Below are 24,544 nucleotides of genomic sequence, written 5' to 3'. Positions count from 1 at the left end.
CTCTCAAGTCCTCAGACTAGTACCTGGATCATAGTTAGTGCTCAGGGAATATGTTTTGATAAGTGATTTTGATTTGAAATTTAACTTAATCTTTATTTAAAGACAAATTGGCATAAATACAACTTGAATGTTTATTACTCAAGTGATAATTATGAGAATTTTTTACCATTTCTAACTTGTTATTTCTGTTTGTATATAATACTTTATAACTGTGCTGTCTATTATGGTAGCCATGAGCCTCATCTGTACATTTTTCACTTGAAATGTGGCTAATAGGAATTGAGATGTGCTGTAAGTGTAAATTGCATATTGAGTTTCGAAGTCTCAATGCCAAAATATGTAAGCTAGCTTTTTTAATATTGATTACATGTTGAAATTGCAGTATGTTGCATTTATTGGGTTAAATATAAATTATTAAAATTAATTTCACTCTTTTTGATGGTACTTTTAAAATGCAGCTATTAGAAAATTTAAAATTACATATAATGGCTTTCATTTGTGGCCCATTGAACAGTGCTCATTTAGACAGAAAATGTAGACATTGAGTATAGAGAAGGGAGAAGCCTTCTGAATGAGGTTTTGAGCAAACATCTTTTATAGAAACACAAAATTATATATTGCAGCCGTGAATTAGGGAAGTGGGCATTCAAATGGCCTTGATCAAATTTTAATGAAAGACAAAAACAAATTAATTAGATTAGCTCAAATCAGAAATACGAAATGCAACTACCAGATGGATTCCTGGCATAGTTGTCAGCTGGGCCTTGAGGTCAGAAAAGGGGCAGGAGGGGCTTGGTGGTTGTCCGAGCAGTCGCTGATGACAGACTGTAAATCCAGTTTTGGAGCTTCTTTGCCTGAGGCTCACCTGAGTATGTTGCAGTTGTGGTGGGAACGTGCTTACTTGACACCCTGTAATGCTAGCATTTTTTGTGCTTTCAGGAAATGAGAACTAGTTGGAAGGAGTAGGGAACTGGAAGGAAGAGGAGCACAGCCAAGTGTCGGTTATGTTTACTCTCAGGGAGGGCTCTGTTTTGTTTCTGTCCATACCTGTAGGCAACTTCTTTTCCCTCTTCAGCTCAGTCTTTTCTTAAGCTGATTAAAAAAAAAAAAGCGCCAACTTCATCGCTGTTTCTCCAAGATCACTCTGGCTCTGCTTCTGCCTCTGGGCTCACTGGGCTTACAACAGAGGGTCACCAGTAGGTCAAGCCATCTACTCCCTCTGGGCTCTCTTCCCCCCAGAGCTGGCCAGGAACCCCATCCAGTCAGTGGCATTTCCTCCCATGACACTTGGTAGACCCTGGAGGATGAAGCCATTCCATCCAGGACATATAAGTAGACATTACTTTCCTTAAGCTAATTTGAAAGGTTATTTTGGTAAGTGGTTAGTCTGCACGGCTGGTTTAAGCTATTATCAAGTCAATTCCAGTATTTATTTTTATGGAGGTTAGAACAAGCTTTGAATAAATGAAGACTGACTGCTTAGGCTTTTTAGCAGTAAATTCAATTTATACATATTTGTTGCATTTGGCACTGGAGATTTCCACTTCTCTTTATTTTGGATTTTAAAGTAGTTCCATAGTAAAGCAACATGTTTTTAGTAAAATGACTTTCATGCTCACCTTGTTTTCACCCATCTGACCTCTGTATTTGGAGAAAGTAGATCAGAAAATTCATGGCAGTTAGCGGCAGAGTGAGGAGACCTTTGACTTTAGCTGACAGCTGTCACCTGAAAACTACAGACCTGGAGACCCTCTCAGGTGTTATGTCTGTAGCTCTGACAGTGAACAGGAATGTTGTTTACATTTTCTGTAAGCAAAATTCTCCCCTTGTTAGGAATATGTTAGAAGAGGGCAGGCAGAAACAGAATTTTTATCTGTCTGACTGTTTAGTTCTTAGCAGCATTGGTTAGCTCATTGTTCGATCCCATGCTCAAGTGGAAGTGTGTCTGCAGAGTTTATGACTGAGCCTGTTTATAACTTCACTCTGGAAATTCTTTAGCAAGATAGTGTTTTCTTCAAGTGGGCCAGTATCACACAATGCTTCGTGTGCTTATAAAAGAGAAAAAAATGAGTTAAATTCCAAAGATGTTTAAGATTTCAGGCATTTTTCCTGTGTGAATTAGTTCTTTATTAGGTTGTTGATTTAATTAGCACTCAACAGAAACACTTTCATATTTTGGTTGTGGAAGCATTCTTTCGAATTTGTTATTTTCATCTGACACAAAATCTGTTGGGAAGAGTTGAATGAAACGTGGAGCAGTACATAGTGTGCACACGTTCTGTAAACACGTTGGAGACTGACGGCTGTGCCTGCCCTGTTTCTCTCTACCTGCTTGTGTCCTGCTTTGTCCCACAAGGGCTCAAGGCAATGGTTAGGGCTGCATAGATATTTTGAACCTTATTCTGCTAAAATAATTTTCAGTCTCGACCAGTTTTGGGGAGAATTCACTGTTTCTACTGGTGAGAATAGTCGTCCACAAAGTGTCCAGCTAGAGTTTCTCTGAGTGGTCACATGGTCTGGTCCAGCATCAGAGCCCAGCATGCCTGTGGGTGAATAATAAGCCTAGCGATTGGGCTGCTTCTGCCGTCAGCTCAGATTGGGAGCGTGGTGGGCCCAGAGCCATGCGTGAAACTGGTCCTCTTAGAGAAGGAAAGCTTCTCTCTCGGTCTCTTTTTGAGTCTTGTATGTGTCTGCCATTAAGCATCATGGACTTACGAATCTATTACACCGTTGTCAAGATTGCTTTTCAACATCATTATGGAGGCTTTCTTTTTAGATACTTCTGTTGCTGTTGCGTAGTTGTATGTGGGCTGTAAATATCTAATTTGTACAGAATGACTGATTTTGGTATTTGTATAATCCTCTAGTCAATTTAACTAAGTTGAGCTTTTCACAGCCCTCGGTGCTGCTGCTGCTCATCTGATTACACTGCTCAGGGGAATAAGGTTAAGGGCAGGCTGTTGGTAACCAGAGCATTTCCAGGGCTTTAGTTCAGCAGATGGGCTGCTTGGCTGTATTCATACATCTGCTGGCCTGCTGTGGCAGCTGCTGCTTCATGTTGTGTTCTTTTGTTCTGTTCCATCCAAGAATGGAACGCTAGGAAGTGTAGTGAATGGATTAATTTAAGGTTAAGGTTAGTGTTTTGCTTGCTTTCTAAGTAACCGATCATAATAATGCTTCTGGTAGAAGCTAATGAGTTTCTCTTAAAGTGTACTCGATTTATAAAATACAGCTCAGTGAGGGGTCTAGATTAGTATTGTTGGTGGAAACCAAATTCAAATATGTAAAATACTCGTGGTTTTTATCATTTGTTCCTAATTCTTTGTTTTCTTCCTTCCTCCCTCCCACCTCCCACTCCCTTCCAGGACCTATATCCAGACTTTGCCTGACACTGCAGGGTCCAAGAGAATTAAAGAAATATGGAATGACATGAAGAAGATTAGTTAAGGATTATAGGCTTTGAGGACAAACACCTCAGTGAAGTGAAGCACAGACAAGCTCCTGAGCTGTAGTTTGGAGGAGCCGTGTGTTGGAAGAAGATGGCGGATCCAGGAATGATGAGTCTTTTTGGCGAGGATGGGAATATTTTCAGCGAAGGCCTTGAAGGCCTTGGAGAATGTGGCTACCCTGAAAATCCGGTAAATCCTATGGGTCAGCAAATGCCGATAGACCAAGGCTTTGCCTCTTTGCAGCCATCCCTTCATCATCCTTCCACTAATCAGAATCAAACAAAGTTGACACATTTCGATCACTATAATCAGTACGAACAGCAAAAGATACATCTGATGGATCAGCCTAACAGAATGATGAGTAATGCCCCGGGGAACGGACTCTCGTCTCCACACTCGCAGTATCACACCCCTCCCGTTCCTCAGGTGGCCCATGGTGGCAGTGGCGGCGGTCAGATGGGAGTCTACCCTGGCATGCAGAACGAAAGGCACGGGCCGTCTTTTGTGGACAGCGGCTCCATGTGGGGCCCCCGGGCCGTTCCGGTGCCAGACCAGATCCGAGCCCCCTACCAGCAGCCGCAGCCGCAGCCCCAGCCGCCCCAGCCCCAGCCGGCTCCGTCGGGGCCCCCCGCGCAGGGCCACCCTCAGCACATGCAGCAGATGGGCAGCTATATGGCACGTGGGGATTTCTCCATGCAGCAGCATGGCCAGCCACAACAGAGGATGAGCCAGTTTTCCCAAGGTCAAGAGGGCCTCAATCAGGGGAATCCTTTCATTGCCACCTCAGGACCCGGCCACTTGTCCCACGTGCCCCCGCAGAGTCCCAGCATGGCACCTTCCTTGCGTCACCCGGTGCAGCAGTTCCATCACCACCCCCCTACTGCTCTCCATGGAGAATCCGTGGCCCACAGTCCCAGATTCTCCCCTAATCCTCCTCCACAAGGGGCTGTTAGGCCACAGACACTTAACTTTAGTTCTCGGAGCCAGACAGTCCCCTCTCCTACTATAAACAACTCAGGGCAGTATTCTCGATATCCTTACAGTAACCTAAATCAGGGATTAGTTAACAATACAGGGATGAATCAAAATTTAGGCCTTACAAATAATACTCCAATGAATCAGTCCGTACCAAGATACCCCAATGCTGTAGGATTCCCATCAAACAGTGGTCAAGGACTAATGCACCAGCAGCCCATCCACCCCAGTGGCTCACTTAACCAAATGAACACACAAACTATGCATCCTTCACAGCCTCAGGGAACTTATGCCTCTCCACCTCCCATGTCGCCCATGAAAGCAATGAGTAATCCAGCAGGCACTCCTCCTCCACAAGTCAGGCCGGGAAGTGCTGGGATACCCATGGAAGTTGGCAGTTATCCAAATATGCCCCACCCTCAGCCATCTCACCAGCCCCCTGGTGCCATGGGAATTGGACAGAGGAATATGGGCCCCCGAAACATGCAGCAGTCTCGTCCGTTTATGGGCATGTCCTCAGCACCGAGGGAGTTGACCGGGCACATGCGACCAAACGGTTGTCCTGGTGTTGGCCTTGGAGATCCACAAGCGATCCAGGAACGGCTGCTACCTGGCCAACAACATCCTGGCCAGCAGCCGTCTTTCCAGCAGTTGCCAACCTGTCCTCCGCTGCAGCCCCACCCGGGCTTGCACCATCAGTCTTCACCCCCACATCCTCATCACCAGCCTTGGGCACAGCTCCACCCATCGCCCCAGAACACCCCGCAGAAAGTGCCTGTGCATCAGGTAAGGGGATGCAGAGCCTGCCTGCGTCGTAGTGTGAAGTTCGGCATGGTTACCTTGTCTGATGGAAATTTCCTTTAAACCTCATGGAAAGCTTTTTCATTATGAGTGCCCTAATTCTATCTTACAGGCAGCCCTGGAATCTCATTTTCCCCCCTATTATTTCCTTTATCCACTCACTTATTGGATTAGGCATTTCTTCATTCATTCATGAGTTCTTGAATTCCCTTGTCCCAGGAATTGTGCTAGGTGCTAAGGACGTTTAGATGACTATATGTCTGGCTAGGAGCTGGGTCCCTGCCAGCAGGGAGGTGGACAGAGGACTCCAAATTCTCATCAGACAAATGTTTTTGTTTCCTTCTCTGAATGACACTTGGTTTCCAACAGAGTTTTTTTTCTGTTTGTGGTGGTCTCCTTTGTCTTTCCTTTTATATTATTATTTTTGTTTTTGTTTTTTTGGAAGCTGCAAAATGTATATGCTTCTATAATAGTTGTTTTACCAACCGTTGAATGTTAGTATGAGTTTAAATTGCAAACTATAGAAAATCACAGTAAATGGTAAATCACAGAAAATATTTGATCTGTAAGAGATTTGGGTACCCAGCACTGAAGTAGGAAGTCTTCCTTTTTTGTAAGCTGAGATTTTTGTTATCCTTTAGAATTTATGAAAGGACAGACTTAAGTTTTAAGCTCTAGTTGCAAAGACATCTTTCCATTATAAATTTTGGTGTTTCTGCTTTAGGTCTATAAAATATAAATTAATATCCATGTATCCAAGATCTTCCACTAGGATTATAACTCTGTTTTTGGAGGGCACAGTAGATGTTTTTTAGAGCTATAAGGCATAGTGCTTGTTTTGATGAACCTATGATCAATTTGGGGAAACAAGACCTGTATGTGAAAATATAAAAGAGTAAAAGACCATGCATGATTACATGACAAGTGTTTATAGAGAGGAGATACTGTCAGGTGAGGGTGCTTGGAATTTGACTGGGACTTACCCAGGGAAAGTAAACCCAGGCTGACATTTCAGGTTACAGGATGGTTTACTAAACGACTGCAGAAAGTCGAGCTTCCATAGAAAACAGGGACTTCAAGTTGGAAAATATCAGTCAGGATCAGATTGTTGTAGTCTTTTAACCTGTTTTAAGGAATTTTGACTTAAATGGGGAACCATTTACTGATACTGGTACTGATTAGACAGTCCATGGAATGAATGAGGAAGCAAAAGATGAAGTGTGAACCTGTTGTCTAGGCCTGTGAGGACAATCTGGACCAGGGATAAAGTGGGAGGAGCAGAAGAAATTGAAGCAATGTAAAAGTAAAAGGATTTGATCAGGAAATAAAGCCCCTCGGGGCGTCTCCACAGAGGAGCATTTAGTACAGAAACTCTGAAGCTTCAGCCTCAGCTGGGCTGGGCGGGTGGAGGTCTTGAAGGCCTCCTGGGACCACAGGACAAGTGGTAGTTTCAAGGAGGCTGCCCTCAGCAGTCGACCATACTTGGTGATTCTCAGGAGAGCCCTGAAGCCAGTAGAAGGCACTGGGGACCAGCCGCCAGACCCTTGCCTCCCTGGGAGAGAATGCACTTCTGTTCTTGGGCAGGGGATTCTGGAACCTGTAGTCCCACTGTCTGTCTGGCAGGGTAGGGGGAGGAAGACTATCTGCACAGGTGCCAAGAGAACAGAGGACCTGAGGCCAGTGAGGACATGTGGAAGATCAGACCTAGCTGATTGGTTTTCCTTTTATGCCAACCTCAGGGCAAAATGCCCCTCCTCAGAATGGACCAAAAATGCTGTCCCTAAGGTCATGGACTTTGATGGCTTCTTGGGGAGAAATGAATGCGACTTAGTTTCCAGGAATTATTCTTTTTCTTATTTCCTGGAAAGTTTCTTACTAAGCCAGGAATCTTTTTAGAGCAGTGGTTTCTCACACTTCTCATTCCAGCATCTTCTCTCATCACTGGAAGGCAAGCTCAGTTTGAAGGAGACCCCTGTGATTACAGTCTGATTCCTGGTTGAGAACTGTTGATCTCCTCCAGCTTTTCTGAGTTTTAAGAGTTCAGATACCTCCACATGCGTTTCAGAGTATGTATTTGAGCCTGTGACATTTGAGTCTCTTAACCCTAGAGGGTCTGTGAGTTCTGCGCCCATGCTAGGGAGATCCGAAGTGCCTTCCCCGCTTCTTTGAGTGCATCACTGAAGACAAACTGGGAACCTTTAAGGGAATCTAGACAAGGACATTTGGGGTATTTTCATTATAGGTACAATTACAGTTACTATCTTACTCATGGTATTTGCTTTCTTATTTCTGCTTAACTTTGCATTCTCTTCAGATTTTGAAGCACTTGGTTTTGAAAAGAATACTGTGGAGGTGTAAAGTCTTGGGAAGAGCGTAGACTTTAAGTCAGAAAGGTATTTAAATCCTGGCTCTACCACTTATTAGCCTAGTGATCTTGGGCAAGTTGATTTAACCTCTTTGTACTTCCGATTCTTCATCAGTGATATGGGAAAAATAGTACCTACCCCAAAATGTGTTGAGATCAGATGGGGTGATATATGTCAAGTACCTAGTGTAATGTCCATTTCATGGTATATATGTTAATTCCCCTTTAGGTTTTAGTTTCTGGTCTCATCTAGATTTTAGTTTAGAAATGCATGGCCAGGCACAGTGGCTCAAGCATGTAATCCCAGCACTTGGGGCGGCTGAGGTGAGAGGAGTGCCTGAGCTCAGGGGTTCAAGACCAGCCTGGGCAACTTGGTGAGACCTCGTCTCTACAATAAATAAAAACATAAGCCGGGTGTGGTAGTGCACACCTGTAGTTCCAGCTACTTGGAAGGCTGAGGCAGAAGGATTGCTGGAGCCCAGCAGGTTGAAGCTGCAGTGGCCATGAGCATGCCACCGCACTCCAGCCTGGGCAACAGAGTGAGACTTTGACTCAAAAAAGAAAAAAAAAAGAAATGCAAACCTTGCTGTATAATAGTATTATTTTATGTGTACAGTGTAAAATTAATTTTATTTTTAAGGAACAGGTTAAGTATGAAATTTAGTCATAGTTATAAAATACTAAATTTGATTTGTGCAAATATTGCCTCCCTTTTAGCCTGTATTTCCAAGTGTGAGGAGGATACTGATATGGATAATTTAAAGTGCTGTCACATATCTATAAAATCTCTCTCTGAATGATTGACATTCCACCCTAGCAAATAGATCTCTCTAGTTATATTTTGCTTTAGAACTGCTAACATTATTTTGCATTTTATAGATGATAGATAGAAAATATGATAGAAAACCATGCAGGGTAGTAGGGAAGCTACCAGATTAGGTTGAAATATCTATGTAATCTGCTAATTGAGTTATTGAATTCAGATAGGCTTACTGACTCCTACCTTCTTGTTTTTCACTTTTTAAATATAGAAGCTATGCTCTTTAAGTGTTTCATGGGTTCTGAATGGGTATTTTCTAAGTTATCAAACACATTTAAGTATCTTTAAAGATAAGTTTAACCTTACATTGAAAGTCAATGAAGGAAAATATTAGAACAAAAGGGCCCAAGTTCATCAAATCAAAATTGTACATTTTGGTATATACATATTCCTTTTTTTTTTTTTTTTTTTTTAAAGAGGCAAGACCTCATTCTGTTGTCCAGGCTGGAGTACAGTGGCGTCGTCATAGCTCGCTGTAACCTGCAACTCTCAGGCTTAAGCGATCCTCCTGCCTTAGCCTCCCAGGTAGCTGGGACTACAGGCTTGTACCACCATGCCTGGATAACTTTTAAAAATTTATTTTTTAGAGACAAGAGGCTTGCTTATGTTGCCCTGGCTAGTCTTGAACTCCTGGGCTCAAGCGATCCTCCTACCTTGGCCTCCCAAAGTGCTGGGATTATAGGCATGAACCACTGCACCTGGCCATTGTATACAGTGTATAGTCTTTAATGGAAGCTCTAGACTTTGATTATTTGATCAGATTTGGAGCAAGGAAAAAACCCTAGCTTATACTCCTTTTCAATAACTGATTAGAACAGTGGTTCTCAAACCTTCTTTTATCTCAGACCCCTGTATATGCGTAAAAATTATTAAGGACTCCAAAACACTTATGTTATGTGGGTTACATATACTGATACTTACTATCTTAGAAATTTCAACTGAGGAAAGTTTAACATATTGATTTGTTAATTATTTAAAAATAATAGACCATTATGTGTTAATGTAAAAAACACCTTTTAAATGAAGCATAACTGTTTCCGAAAACAAAAAGTTAGTGGCATTGTTTTCTATTTTCTCAAGTGTTGATTCTCCTCCCTGCTTCTGAATGCAGTCTGTGTGCAAGTCATGAGCCTTTGGAAAAGTATACTGTTTATTTGGGGAAAATGAGACTGGAAAGGCAGATAGCATCCTAGAATCATGTAGAAATAGTTCTGATGTTACATACCCTCCAGGAACCTAGCCCACACATTTAGCATCATTGGTGTGAAGTAAAAAGTTGGGCTTTGGAATCTGAGCTTTTCAGCAGAATCACCATTAACTGGTTACTAACTCTCCAACCCCAGGGCTTCAGTTTCATCACCTCTGAAGTGAGAGTTCTTATACCTTCCTGGTGAGGGGCATGGTGGGATTAGTAATAACGTCTTTAAGTACTGAACATATTGGGGGCCCCCAAACCATACATCGTCCTCTAGAAAGTGCTCAAAATTGCCTGTTGCAAAGTTTTGAAACTCTTTCTTGTTCATTTTAGTGTCAAACATTATCATAGTTGTTTGGCTTTATTTCCTTGATTTCAAAGAGCATACACATATATCAAATATATTAAGGCTACCTATGTTCTCTTCCTTGAGGGTAGAGAACAATCTTGCTGTGCAGGCAAGGCGGTGCAGGCAAGGATGTGCCATGAAAAGTGTACTGAACAAATTGGCACTGGCTGGCCCATGCTTAGGGTAGACAAGTCTGGGGTCTGGGAGGGCTTTCTGGGGGAAGTGATGTCTTTGCTGAGATGTGAAGGATCAGTCTGAGTTGAGAGAAAGAGGGGTAAAAAATTGGGAGGTAAAAGATTAAGGCTTAGGAAACAGTGAGTGCAAAGATGAGAAGAGACCCATGGGCCTTCAGTGTCCCTAGTATTACTGGAACATAGGGCTGGGCTGAGGGAGAGAGCTGCATGGTCCCAGGTCTGTGACCCCGGAGGACATGGGAAGATTTTTTTTCCTTTTTTTGAGTCGGAGTCTTACTCTGTCATCCAGGCTGCAGTGTAGTGGCACACTCACACACACTGCAACCTCAACCTGCTGGGCTCAGGCTATCCTTCCACCTCAGTCTTCCAAGTAGCTGGAACTACAGGCATGTACCACCAGGCCTGGGTACTTTTTCTTGATTTATTGTCAAGATGAGGTCTCACCTAGTTGCCCAGGCTGGTCTCAAACCCCTGGGCTCAGGCAGTCCTCTCATCCTTGACCTGCCAAAGTGCTGGGATTATAGGTGTGAGCCACCATGCCCAGCCGAAGTAGAAAAAAATTTTAAAGGACCACTAAGGGTGAGGTGATGGATAATAATTTCTCCATCTCCTCATTTCCTCCCTATGAGATTACAAATGAAACAGACCTGGAAGAATCCATGGTGTAATTTTTTCAATTCTCTATCTTTCCCTGAAATTTTATGAATATTTCTTTTCTTTTCTTTTTTTTTTTTTGAGTTGGAGTCTCACTCTGTCACCCAGACTGGAGTGCAGTGGCCGCTCCTGGCCACCGCAGCCTCGACCTGCTGGGCTCCGGGGATCCTTCCGCCTCAGCTGGAATTACAGGCACGCGCTACCACGCCCGGCTAATTTTTTGATTTATTGTAGAGATGAGGTCTCGCCAAGTTGCCCAGGCGGGTCTCGAACCCGCGGGTTCAGGCAATCCACTCACCTCAGCCTTATGAATATTTCTTAATTAAATAGCTTTTCTGGGAAAACCTTTTCCTGGTAAACCTCAAGTAGCTTCAGTTCTCTACTGAAATTCTCTCAGTTCATTCAGTAAATTCAGAATTCCAGATATAGGCAGAATAATTGGCAACTATAAGTAAATTTATGGGAAAAGGCGGGCGTGTATCTTAAGCAATCATGTTTACAAACTGTGATCAGAAATAGAGAAAAATGCCTTTTTAATGGAGAATAGATGTTTTCTATCAATACTACCTTTCGAACCCCTAAAGATGTCTTAGGAAGATGAGAAAACAAAATATCTCTAAATGGAAACAAAACAAAACAAAACAAAACAGCTTTTACTGAACTGGGGACTTTTCAAGTATACCTCTTCAGAAAACAGGCACCTGGATTCCACCCCATTGGAGCAGGTTGCCCTCCATGCTCCCAGAGGGAAAGCAGAAGAAACCACTGCTTTTCCTACTTGCTGGTGGCCCACTGGTTATCTCTTCATGACACCTTTGGTTAAAGCTAGCCATCCAGCCTTTACTGCTTTCTGTCTTCTTGGTTGATAGACTGCTTTTCATGAAGATTCTGAAGTCGTTCTTCTGACTTTTTGTCTACACTTCAGCTTAGTGAGTGACCTTCCTGCATTTTTCCTCCATGTGGAACAAGCTGGTTTATCCTGGAGGTCCAAATTATACCAAGTGTAGAGTTCAAGCAGAGGAAAAATACTACTCACATCTATGCTTTCACACCATCCTCTGAAAGCATGAATGACCATGATGGCCTTGCCTCTTAGATGGCTTTTATTTTGTAAAAGAGCATTGTTTTCTGTGACTGTCAAATGTATTGGAGGTCATAATTTCGTTTTTCTGTTTACTTTTGAAGCCTGGTATTAGGCCTTGCTTGGTATCCCCAAGAAGCCAGTTGATTATCTTAACGTTTAAGAAGCTGCATTTTCATCTTGGTATCTTAGTTCCCTCATTCGATTACATTAAAGGAATATTTATTTAGGGCCTGTTATGTGGCAAGCACTGATATTAGGGACAGAGATAGGTGGTTTGGTGGAAGGCAGGGAGGAGTCAAAGACCTCACTGATATGGAAAGGGAATTTTGTTATTTAGCTAAAATATTCTGGTCATCATTTCTTTGTGTACTTTCTATGTTCTAGACCAGTGCTTGTCCAGTTATATAATGGGAGCTACAGATGCAAGCCATTTATGTTATTTTAATTTTTTTAGTACCCACATTTTAAAAAAGAAACTGGTAAAGCTAATTTTAGTAATATATTTAATAGCTCAACATTTCCAAGATATTATTCCAACACATAATCAGTATAAAAAGTTACTAATATTTTACAAAGTATTTGAAACATGATGTGTATGTTATACAGTTTGGACGAGCGTCATCTTAGGTGTCCAGTGGTCACATGTGGTTGGTGGCTGCAGATTGAGCAGCAGACTAGACTCTTTCCCTGCTTCCAGATCCTTTAAAAAACAAGTCAAGAGTATAAATAAATTTGTGGATATATGAATACATTTAAAATTGTTAGTCTAATTATGACAGTCATCCTTCAAGACAGGTGTTACCTACCTTTACTGTAAGGTTTGAGGATATGGTATTGGGGGTGTGTTAGGTATATCAGTATCAGTCAGGAAAAGATAGATGATTAAAGTGAGATTTCATTTATTTAGATTTAAAAGAAGGCTTCTAAATTATATTTGTCCTGTAGGAAAGCGTAGTGTGTTTCTCTGAAAGGTGGATCATAGCCAGTTTCAATATTTTAGTTTCAAGCGGTGTTTGGATACTTTTAGTAATTAGTATCAGCACCCCACCCCCACTCCCTTAAACTCAGTACCTCTCGTTGTTTCTCTGTCTCTAATAGAATTATCTGTTTCTTTATGAAATTGGTTCTCCAAGGGTAAGGGAGAAAGCCTCCATTTTTGCTATTATGTGTGCCCACCCCCTTTTTCTTTCACTTTTTTTTTCTTCTCTGCTGTTTTTTGTTCTTCGTTTTGTCAGTCTTTTGGGAAAGGCAGTCTCTGGCTCTACAGAACAATAGTTGCTTGGGAAAGGAGAATTGGGAAGTGGAGTAGGGGAGCAACGAGTGGAACAGCATTGCTAGAACTAACCGGGAGGATTTATCTTTTGACGTCTTAATGTTATTTTTCATTCTCTGTGGTTACAGCTGTAAATCTGTGGGTAATCCCTAAGTAATCACGGAGAGATGGCCCTCATTTTTCCTTTGCTGCTTAATACAGCTCTTTTTATCAGTGAAGAAAGTCAATAGCAAACTTGTACTTGTGCTTTTGCCCTGTAAAACTTTAGTAGGTGACAGTGTGTCATTAACAGTCAGATTTTGTTTTGTTTTTCACTTAGTGTAAAAAATGGAGGCGAACCTTCTAGGGCTAGGGCGTGACACAAGGGATGGCAGTGGTGGAGAACTTAAAGGAAGTTGGTAAAATGCCAAGAAATTGACACCATTTTAAAAAGTCAACAGTGATATAGGAGCACTCATCATCCTGCTTGCTTTTTTCCTGGACGATTTCTGGAACAATGAGAGTGATGGCCAGGCTGCAAGGAGCCTCCATACCTCTTATTTTAATGATTAGATCAAAATCATCACCCAGGCGGTTATTTGAAGAAAAAATGCTTTTTTGATCTTCCTTAATAAGGAGTATAATATTTCTGATGAAAGTATATTTGACCTGTTTTCCTCTATTGCCTCTATTTAATTTCATTCTGAATCATTCTGTACCACAGACTTTAGAAGAAGTTCTAGACTTCAACCTTAACTATGTGAAGGCAAAAACAGTTGTTTTAAGGGGTAAGCAAGAATTATTCATCCCAAGGGTTTTTTTGTTTTGTTTGTTTTGGCCGTGGACATAAAGAGTTGGAGAATATCGAAGAGGTGCAAGTAGTGATGCTGAGAAAACTTGTGGGAGGGTTTCTCAAACAGCATGTGCTCTAACTTAAAACTTGTGCCCTTCCCAACTCTTCACAGGCTGCCTGGATCAGGTTTGCAGCATTAGCAAAGACTCCCACCCTCACCCATTTGGTGGGCCACCAAATCTTCTGGTGTCTTGCCAGCAGCTACTGAGTTTAGGGGGCTAGGAACTTGTAGGATACATTTTCTTGCTAGTGAATAGGCAGAGAACTTCAGATCATCCTTTTGCTAAAACCCTTTTTGGAAGTTATATCTCTGAATATACTCTTTAACGAAGGTGGGGCATATAGACTTAAAATTCTTATTGCACATAGGAATATTTGAAATTAGAGTTTAATTCTTAGGTGATGGACTCATGTCTTCTGAACATTCTCTTTAATTTAAAAAATCATGAAATTGTGAGATTTTTCTGCATTGTGATGTATTTGTTTTCACTATTAATTTTAAAACCCTGTCTAAACATCAGTTACTGTGATGAGATACCAAACTGTCACCACTTTGAAGCTTGCCAGAAATGGATAGTGGGGAACTAACTTGGAGAATTTACCTTAATCTGGACAATCTTAATGTTACTGCTCTTCATTCTCTGTGGTTACAACTCTAACTTTATAGGCAACCTAGAAGAAACCATGGGGAGAAGTGGAACCGGGACAATAAATAGAGTATGCTGAGTTTCCTTTAAATTGGACCATTACAAAGCTAACTCCATTTTTTAGCTATTCTAATCTTGCAAAGAAGGGCGGTTGAAGTGTATGGAAATGTACCTTGGATTAAGGGAGATAAGTCAGAATTCTTAGAGAAAATGGCGTTCTTATTGTTTGGATAAACATATTTAAAGTGAAAAGGAAAACATTCAATTTTTAAATCAATTTAAATCAATTTATCAGATTCTTCATAAGGCATACAAACATTCAGAATGTTTTTATTTGGGAGAGGAAGCAAAAATTACTATCACACTACTGTATTCCTTTTTGGTTGAAACTCTAGGAAATGTGGTTACTGTATATAAAATACCAGCTGCTTTCTACCGTGTTTAATTTCATCCTAATTTCAACCAAGGTTCTTAGTTTTTAGAAACTTTAAATAGCAGTTTAGATCGACATTCTGTTCTTTTTTTTTTTTTTTTTTTGAGTTGGAGTCTCACTCTGTCATCCAGACTGGAGTGCAGGGCTGCTCCCGGCCACTGCAGCCTAGACCTGCTGGGCTCCGGCGATCCTTCCGCCTCAACCTTCCAAGTAGCTGGAACTACAGGCGCACGCTACCACACCCAACTAATTTTTAAAAATTTATTGTAGAGATGAGGTCTTGCCATGTTGTCCAGGCGGGTCTCGAACTTGCGGGCTCAGGCAATCCACTCACCTCAGCCTCCCAAAGCACAGGATTACAGGCTGAGCCACCAAGCCTGGCCATTCTGTTCATTTTTATCAGCTATTTCTCTGAATGTTTTTCCTTTTCACTTTAAATATGTTTATCCAAACAATAAGACATATTAAGGGAGTTGGCATCTGAGATAAGCTGCCATGGGAGATGCTGTGCTCATTGTCATACCTAACTTAACCACTGATTCCCAATGGTGTGCTCTTACTTGAAAACCTGGCTTAAAAAGAAGGAAATATTTCAGAGTCTAATTTCAAATAGATCTGTTCTTAAATCTGAACTTAAAGCCTACAGCTTTAGCTATAGTTTTTGCAAGAAAGTTAGGAAACAATACAGTATTCACATCTAAATATGGTCTTTAAGCTAGGGTGTCATTGATGGCCAAAAAAAGAAGTCAGAGACTAGCCATTCGTGGAACAAAAATGAACCAAATCATAAGATCGATTTTAATAAGCTTCCCACATTGACATTGAGCTATGTTAGATGCTAGAGTAATATTTCATATTAAATATAAATTTAGTTCTAAGAATGAGTAAATGGAAAGAAGTGAATGCTAGTTTTCTTTTGTTTAATGTTTCTCCTGCAATTTTTTTACCACCTCACACTTCTGCTATTCTGTCTAGTGGTCACACACATAGTGGTGACACCAGGACTCTGCCTGTCTCAGCTGACGCAGGTTGCTGGGCAGAGTTGTGAAAACCATGGGCTTCAGAGGCATGGAGAACACCATTTGAAAGTGACCCTTCCAGTTTTTTTCCTAAGTCATCTTAAACATGTATTTAATGTCCCTAAACCGCAGTTTCCTTATACAGTAATTGTACTAATTGTACAGAATTATTATGAGAATTAAATGAGATAATGGCTATAAAATTTTTAACACGGTATGTGGCATATAGTAAGTGTCCAGTAAATAAAATATTTTTATTGTGGTTTTTACAGTGGTTGTCAAAATGAGCTTTTGGAATGCTTAATTTTTTTTAACTTTCTACTCTTTTACCTTAAAGTAAAAAGATTTTCCCTTATCTTGTAAAACAGGACACACTATCTGTCAGTGTCTTTAAATCAATTTTTCAGATTCTTCGTAAGGCATACAAAAATTCAGAATGTTTTTATTTGGGAGGGGGAGCAAAAATTACTGTTACACTACTGTATTCCTGTTTTCAGTTGAAACTCTAAGAAATGTGGTTACTGTATATAAAATACCAGCTGCTTTCTATCGTGTTTAATTTCATTCTAATTTCAACCAAGGGTTCTTAGTTTTTAGAAACTTTAAATAGCAGGTTCGATTGACATTCTGTTTTATATTGCTAGGGAAGGTCGCTCGTATTCCTTCTAGCATCTAAGAGGTGAACCCACTTGGTGGGTTCCCACTGAACTATGTGTATGTAGATCTATATATCTATGAGATCTATATATCTATCTTGTAGATATATAGATTTACACATAGGTCAAGAGTACTAAATCTGTTAAATATAAATTTAAACTTACAAATACCTTAAATTCAGTGATCTACTTCACCCCTTTGTTGTTACCACCATCTTCCTGTGTTTTTGTGGTATGTTCACCAGAACCCTGGGATGATATTACACCTTTGTTTAGTGAATGAGATTCTGTCCAGTGGCATTGAAGGCTCAGTTGTGAACTCAGTTGATTCGTGACGACCATACCATTTAAGATTTTTTACTGTTTTTTTAATCCTAATTTATTTTTTTCTTAAAAAAGTAACTTCATATGTTTTAAAATTTGACAGGCACAAAAGAAAATAAAAATGATAGTTGCAGTTTAATTTAGTAGCTAATTTTTTTTTTTTTTTTTTTAAGTAGCCAAGAAGGTGATTCACATTTTTCAAGTAAGTAAGGTTTGCATACTTGGAGACAGTTTTTAATCCATAAAAACCATTTTATGGATAACACTATTTATAATACCATTGGCACTTTTAAAAGTTTACTGTTTAGAGCTTTGAGACTTGTGTCAGAATTGGACCTGGATCCCAGATTTTTTATTTAAGAAGAGCACTTGAGCCGGGCTTGGTGGCTCAGCCTGTAATCCCGCGCCTTTGGGAGGCTGAGGTGAGTGGATTGCCTGAGCCCGCGGGTTCGAGACCCGCCTGGGCAGTGAGACCTCATCTCTACAATAAATCAAAAAATCAGCAGGGCATGGTAGCACATGCCTGAAATTCCAGTTACTTGGAAGGCTGAGGCGGAAGGATCGCCGGAGACCAGCAGGTCGAGGCTGTGGTGGCCGGGAACAGCCACTGCACTCTAGTCTGGGCGACAGAATGAGACTCCAACTCAAAAAAAAAAGAAGAGCACTTTGCTCCAGTTTAAATATAAGGGAAAAGACCTTTTGTCTTATCATCTTCAAACTTTATATACCATAGTTTTTAAGTATTTTAAACAGTATTTTTATAAATTTTGGATTTTTTAAATGAAGATATTGGTAAAGAAAAATGAAATTGTAATAAAACAAATGGAATACCTATTTCTTATTGACTGTCCATCAGATACAATGTTTACCAAATATCATGTACAGTTTTTGTATATATTATTTTATTGAACTGTAATCTATATACTATATATATATAAAATGAGATACTTCTGTATTTTTTTATTTTTATTTTTTGAGAAAGCAGGATTTATTGAGAGGACAGAAAAGCTCCTAGTGCAGAAGGGACCCAGGGGGTTGCTGATGCTTCTTGCATATCCTGGAGCTATATAGAGTGGTTGCGATCCAGGCTGTCATTTGCTTTCATTGAATTTAAGGTTTAGGAAAAGAAAACCTTTTACATATCCATAACTATGTACTGAAATTTGTCAGAAAGTTTCTAGTTTTTTCCAAGTTATTTTTTTAAAAAGTTTGCCTTGTACTTTGATATATGCTAGCAGTGAATGTTTGTAGAAGATGTATAACCTAGTGCCATCTGTGAATTTTCTGTCATGATGAAAGTGTTCTATATTTGCTCTGACCAGTATGGTAGCCACTAGCCACATATGGCTATTGAACCCTTGAAATAGGGCTAATGAGACTGAGGAAATTTTTAATTAAATTTTAATGAATTTTAATTTAAATAGCCACTTCCGGCTAGTGACTTCCATGTAGGACCAGTTAGGTATGACCAAACAAGATACACTCTTTAAAATACCAGAAAATAAGAGTTAGAGCATAACTCGAACTAGAAAAGAGAGTCTTTTGTTGCATATATAGCCAATATCAGATTTGTGTTTCTACTTTTGTTCTCTCTCACCTCTTACCAAGTGACCCTGAAACCATGAGTATTTCATGTCTTTGGCCTAGGTAGTAATAGGATATAGTCATCTAGTTATCCATACATGATAATGCTGACACAGCTCACTTCCTTATTTTTGGAATAAATCTTTGCTGTGTAACAGTCAGTTGTTAAACATAGCATACTGTTTCAAGTAATGTGAATAGAACATCTTGTTTTCAGGTATAAATAAAATTTTGGAAAGTTATTAATCCCCAAGAAGTCCTAGTCATAAATGCTTAATATAAAACATTTAAAGCCGGGTGTGGTAGTAGCCCAGCTATCCAGAGCCTGAGGCAGGAGGATTGCTTGAGCCCGGGAGTTTGAGGAGGCTGTAGTACGACATGATTGTGCCTGTGAATAGCTGCTGTACTCCAGCCTGGGCAATTAGTGAGACACACATACATACACATTTTAAATGCTTAAAGGAGGGTGCGTTGCATATGTTAGTTAATATCGCCTAGATTTTTGTTTATTAATTAATTAGGTCATGAATGGGACCTTTATTATTAATTATTAATTAATTAATAAACGAAAATCTAGGTGATATTAACTAAGATATGCAACGCACCCTCCTTTAGGCATTTAAAATGTGTATGTATGTGTGTCTCATTAATTGCCCAGGCTGGAGTACAGCAACTATTCACAGGCACAATCATGTCGTACTTCAGCCTCCTCAAATTCCCAAATCTCCCATTCATATAGAAAACAATATGACAGATTCTTTTAGGTCATCAAGATCTAAATTATTATCCATATATTAAATGCCAATGAAACATTCACTTTAATATGCTTAATTTTATGTTAAAATGAATCTTAATTCAATTTTACAAAAGAATTTAAAGTACTATTGTTTTTTTTTTTAAGTTGGAGTCTCACTCCATCACCCAGACTGGAGTTCAGGGCATGCTCATGGCCACCCCAGCAGCAACCTGCTGGGATTGGGCTATCCTTCCGCCTTAGCCTTCCAAGTAGCCGGAACTACAGGTGCACGCTACCACACCTGGCTAATTTTTTCTTTTTAATTATAAGGACGAGGTCTCACCATGTTGCCCAGGCTGGTCTTGAACCCACGGGCTCAGGCACTTCTCTCGCCTCGGCCTCCCAAAGTGCTGGAATTACAGGCTTGAGCCACCACCTCCAGCCTACTAATTTTATATCTTGTTGCTGGAGAGAAGAGCCCTAATTCTTTGAAAACCAGAAAAGAGGGTTGTAATGTGAATATTCTGTATTGAGTATGTAACATTTGTTTTCACCTTGGTGGAAATTTTCCAGCTTTGCTGGCATTGGAGCCATAAAAATGACTGTAGGTAAATCCAGGATTCCCCTTAGGGAAGAATTTAGCCCTTTATTAAGTCAAGATTTCAGAGGAACTCTGTCCAATGGAATTTTCTGGAATGATGGAAATGTTCTCTTTGGTGTCCAGTATGGTAGTCTGTAGCTACTAGTGGTTAGGAAGTACTTGGAATAGAGCTAGTATTGCTGAGGAACTGAATTTTACATTTTATTAAATTTTAACCAACCTAAACAGCTACATTTGGCTAGTGACTACTATTTTAGACAGTGCAGTTCTAGAGTCATAATTGATAGAGAAGTAGTCTGCAAACTTCTTTAGTCCCCTAAAGAATTTTTTTTAATGTAAAAAAAAATTTCTGACTTTATTTTTCAGTTTGAATAACTGCATTAAAATGTGCTTGAATGACAGTCATCTCACTAAACAGACATTAATCACCTGGATGAAATGAGATCCTGTCTTCCTCAATATATTTTTTAAATTTTTTAATTTTAAAGATTCAGAATTAGGCATACAAGTGGTTCAATATTTCTTACCGTAACTCTCTGCTTTGCTGTCAAATGACTCTTCTTTGAGGCTGATGAGCCAGAGGTTTTATACCACAGGGCAATGCACTGTAATACGATTCCGGATGGGTGAAAGGCATGTTGGTAAAGAGAAGTGATTGTGGAAAGGAAAATGGAAAAGGAGACATAGCAGAAGGCAGATGAATTTTAGTAGAGTTCATTTAGTTGATACGAAACTGGAAATGACCCCTTAAGGGATCCCTGCCCCCCTGGAAACTCTTCAGGTTTCTCCATGGCTTTTTACTTACCCTAGTTTGGAGACCAATAGAGTGGAAGGTCCTCCACTCTATTTAGTATTAGTTCTTATTTTTCTTTTTTTTGAGTCAAAGTCTTACTCTGTCACCCAGGCTGGAGTGCAATGGCAATCCTTCCTCCTCAGCCTTCCAACTAGCTGGAACCACAGGTGTGTGCCACCATACCTGGCTAATTTTTTGCTTTATTGTAGAGACAAGGTCTCACCAAGTTGTCCAGGCTGGTCTCAAATCCCTCGGCTCAGGCAATCCTCTTGCCTCTGTCTCCCAATGTGCTGGGATTACAGGCGTGAGCCACTCCACCCAGCCTAGTATTGGTTCTTAATGTCTTCTGCACATGAGAATCATCCAAATATTTTCTAACCGAAGATGCCTAAACTAGCTTGGGCCTCATGGTCTATATCTTGAGGAAGTTCATTAGATGATTCTTAACGTGCATCAGAGACTGGGAAGGACTACTTCAGAGCACAGCAAAGACAGTTTTGGCCTGAAAAAATTTAGAGCAGATTTTACCACCCATTCTCCATCTTAGTGGATAATCTTCAGTAATTATTCCATAGACTGCTGAGTAGGATAGCCTAGTAGGCTACTACTAGAAAGAATTAGTAGAAATTAGACTGAACAAGTTGACTTACCGTGTAGACATATTAGTACAAAGTCACTCACCTTTAGGGAATAGATACCAAAGATGACATTGTTCGTTCTAGTAGAATGTACTTTCAGCTATTCTCTTTTGACATTGAGATACCCAGGACTATTCTAATAAAGCAAGGCATGAGTATAAGAATACTTTTTGTTACTGAGACAGGTAAGGTGTTTATCCATGTAATTCAAGAGACAAATACAGGCAAATTGCTCATCTGTTAACTTTAAACAAAACATAGTTGTAAGGACTCTCAAGCATTTTGGTTTCAGAATCCTGATGCTCTTAAATATTAAGAACCCCAAAAGGGTTTTGTTTATGATAACTACCTATTGTTATTTACCACATCAAAAATTAAAACCAGAAAAATTTTACAATATTTATTCATTTAAAAATAATAGTAATAAACTAATTATGTTAGCATAGGTAACATCTTTTGGAAATAGATAACTTTTCAACAAAAAATTTTAGAGAGAAGAGGGGTGTTGTTTTATATTTTTGCTACTGTTTAAAGTTTGTTTTACTAGAACACAGCTGGATTGTGTATCTGCTGCTTCGTTCAGTCTGTCCCAATATGTTGTTTTGGTTGAAGTATATGAAGATGATCAGTCTTCACACAGATAATTTAGTTGTAAAAAAGGATGAGTACTTTAATACCTTTTCAGATAATTATAGATATTCTTTGGCATTGCACCAAAACTTGACATGTGGTAGTTTCTTAAATATTAGTTGGAATATGGGAACGGAAGTTGTATTCATTAAATTTTTATACAGCGTTACAGTATAATCCATTTGTCTTTAGCTTGTGCTTTGAATAGTTCTTAGAACTATGCATGATTTTGTAACATCTTACATTATTTCAAAAATGTTTATTTGTTAAATTATGCTGACTTTCTGAATTTTATATACAATATTTTCTAAAAATCACATTTGTTAATATCACTACCAACTTATCAGAAAAGTCTTTAAAGACTGAGAAGTTGTCAAGCTCATAGTTGTTTTTAAAATTCTGATTTTTTTTTTTGTTGGAAAGCTCATATTGTTAGTATCATTAACAAACACTGTCAGTTACTTTCCTTGAAGTGTCAAACTTACTTTATGTCCAAAAAAAAAAAAATTACTGCCACACCTGAGTCTGAATAACTATGCTTTGTCTTTCAGTTTTTTTCAAGTAAATATTGTATTCCATGAAAAAAGGCAGTCTGTTCGACTTATTACTCCAAATAGTTGCCCAAGTGCTTTCCTTGGCCATTTGGTGTACAGCAGGTATGCTTCATGTGTTCTTCCCATTTCCTATGCAGAAGACCTAAAAGGGTCAAGAATAATACAAATCATTTCTTACTGTTTTGTCAAGGACATTCTTAAATGAGCTGGCTTTTTTCCCCTTAATGTGGGTTTGTGGCCATGGGGAGAATAACAGTGACTAGTTTGCTGTCACTGCCTTGATTGCATTTGTGCCATCAGTGTAAATGCCTGCACAGTGAGAAAGGCAGATAATGTCTTAGTATATTATGAAAAATTTTGATTTTTATGAATGTTCTCAAAGCATCTTGGGGACTCTCAGAAGGTCCACAGAACACACTTTGAGGACCATTGGTTTAAAGGGAAATTTCAAACAATAACTTTTCCTTACAAAATTAAAGATCTATTTTTATCTAGGAAAAAAATCTGTTTGGGAGTCTTGGAACTGTGGAATTGGGAAGCTTTTCTTTTGCTCTGCAGAGGTGAGCTCCTTAGTTATGCCTAAACTGCTGTCCTAGGCATGGGAAGTGGAACACTCCATGCAAGTCTTTCTTCTCACTCATGTCTCTAGTAGGAATTAGAAGATTCTTTTTGTGAAAGTCACATGTTTAAATAACTAGTTTAAACTAGAGTGTGACAAATAGGGTTGTTGAGAAAGGAGGATGGCTGGGTCTTAGTGGGGTCATGAGTTCATTCATTTATTCATTCACTCATCAGATGTTAGTGACTCCTTAGTGTGTAGTGAATGCTGATGACTTGATGCTAAATGATACCTTTTCCTTGCCTCCAAGGAGCTCAGTCGTGGCTCCCACTGAGCGGTAAGCTCGTGTTTAGATTGCCGTGTGGTAAATGTTGGTAAGAGTGAGTGTGAGGCAGAGTTCCAGGGCAGAGATAGACCATTCCATCTGGGGTTAGACAAGACTTCACAGAGGTTTTCAGCTTTGGAAATCTAGGCTATGCCTACACTTAACGTTGATTAAAAATTTGGAATATAGTTACACACAGAGTTGATGAAATTATTTGGGATTGACTCAATAAGATGGTATTAGTAGCTGGTATCTGAGACTGTGGAGGCCAGTCAGTACTTTATAGTATTTAACAGTATTTTCAGTTTCCATATTGCGTTTCTTCTGCTCTCAGGGCACGTGGGAACCCACATTTTTAATCAGAGCTTATTTGGTGAGAATATAGGAGGGAATGAGTGAATGAGTGTATTTCTGAAGTTTATTTCGTCAGGCTTCCCTGTGTCTCTGCCACATGGCAGAGGGCTTTTGTTAGAAGGAGTTCCTTAATAAATTTATCTCCTAGACCTTGGTGGCCAAGTGGCTAAATGAATGTCTTTTGGCTTCTAACAGACTATGCCTCTCCTGTTAATACCTTCTTTTCATCAGGTTTAACAAAATTGATGGTTATACAGCTTTTCATTTACTTTTTCATGGATAGATTGCTTTGGTAAATATTTCTCTCATCTACTTATTTTTATTAATTCAACAACACTCAAAAGTTCACATTAAGTGCTCATTCTGTGCCAGGAATTGTTCTAGGTACAGCAATGATTATAAAGCTAACATTCTAGTGAAGGTGGCAACCAATCAATCAGATAAAGTATCTGTGTCTAATATCAAGTAGTGGTGTAAATTATGAAGAAAAATAAGGCTGGATTAGAGAATAGAGAAGTATGGAGAGTTATATTTTAGATAAATTGGTTAAGGAATGCCTCCGTGGGAAGTAACACTGAGCAGTAACCCGAATAAAGTAAAGGAGGCAAGCTATACAAACATCTGGAGGGAGAGACTATAGCCTGTGCAGGGACCCTGAGGTTGGAGTGTGCTTGGTATATTTGGGGAGCAGCAAGGAGGT

At 39.7% G+C, this 24,544-nt stretch overlaps 1 protein-coding gene across 2 annotated transcripts in view; it reads left to right on the top strand.

Moving 5' to 3' along the window:
* Positions 1 to 3,361: 3,361 nt before the first annotated feature.
* CHD7 (chromodomain helicase DNA binding protein 7) overlaps positions 3,362 to 24,544 on the top strand; it is a 128,395-nt gene continuing 107,212 nt past the window's right edge. The window contains exon 1 of one of the 2 annotated variants that reach the window (XM_008066526.1): positions 3,362 to 5,210. In XM_008066526.1, coding sequence (XP_008064717.1) covers positions 3,540 to 5,210 — 1,671 coding nt within the window. In that variant the 5' untranslated portion in view covers positions 3,362 to 3,539. The remainder of the gene's footprint in view (positions 5,211 to 24,544) is intronic. The other variant, XM_021716826.1, reaches the window with a different exon arrangement.

The sequence above is a fragment of the Carlito syrichta genome, unplaced genomic scaffold (genome assembly GCF_000164805.1).
Source record: "Carlito syrichta isolate Samal-C Ts95f unplaced genomic scaffold, Tarsius_syrichta-2.0.1 Scaffold308996, whole genome shotgun sequence".
In the NCBI taxonomy this organism is placed as follows: domain Eukaryota; kingdom Metazoa; phylum Chordata; class Mammalia; order Primates; family Tarsiidae; genus Carlito; species Carlito syrichta.
This window is presented reverse-complemented; position numbering and strand designations above follow the sequence as displayed.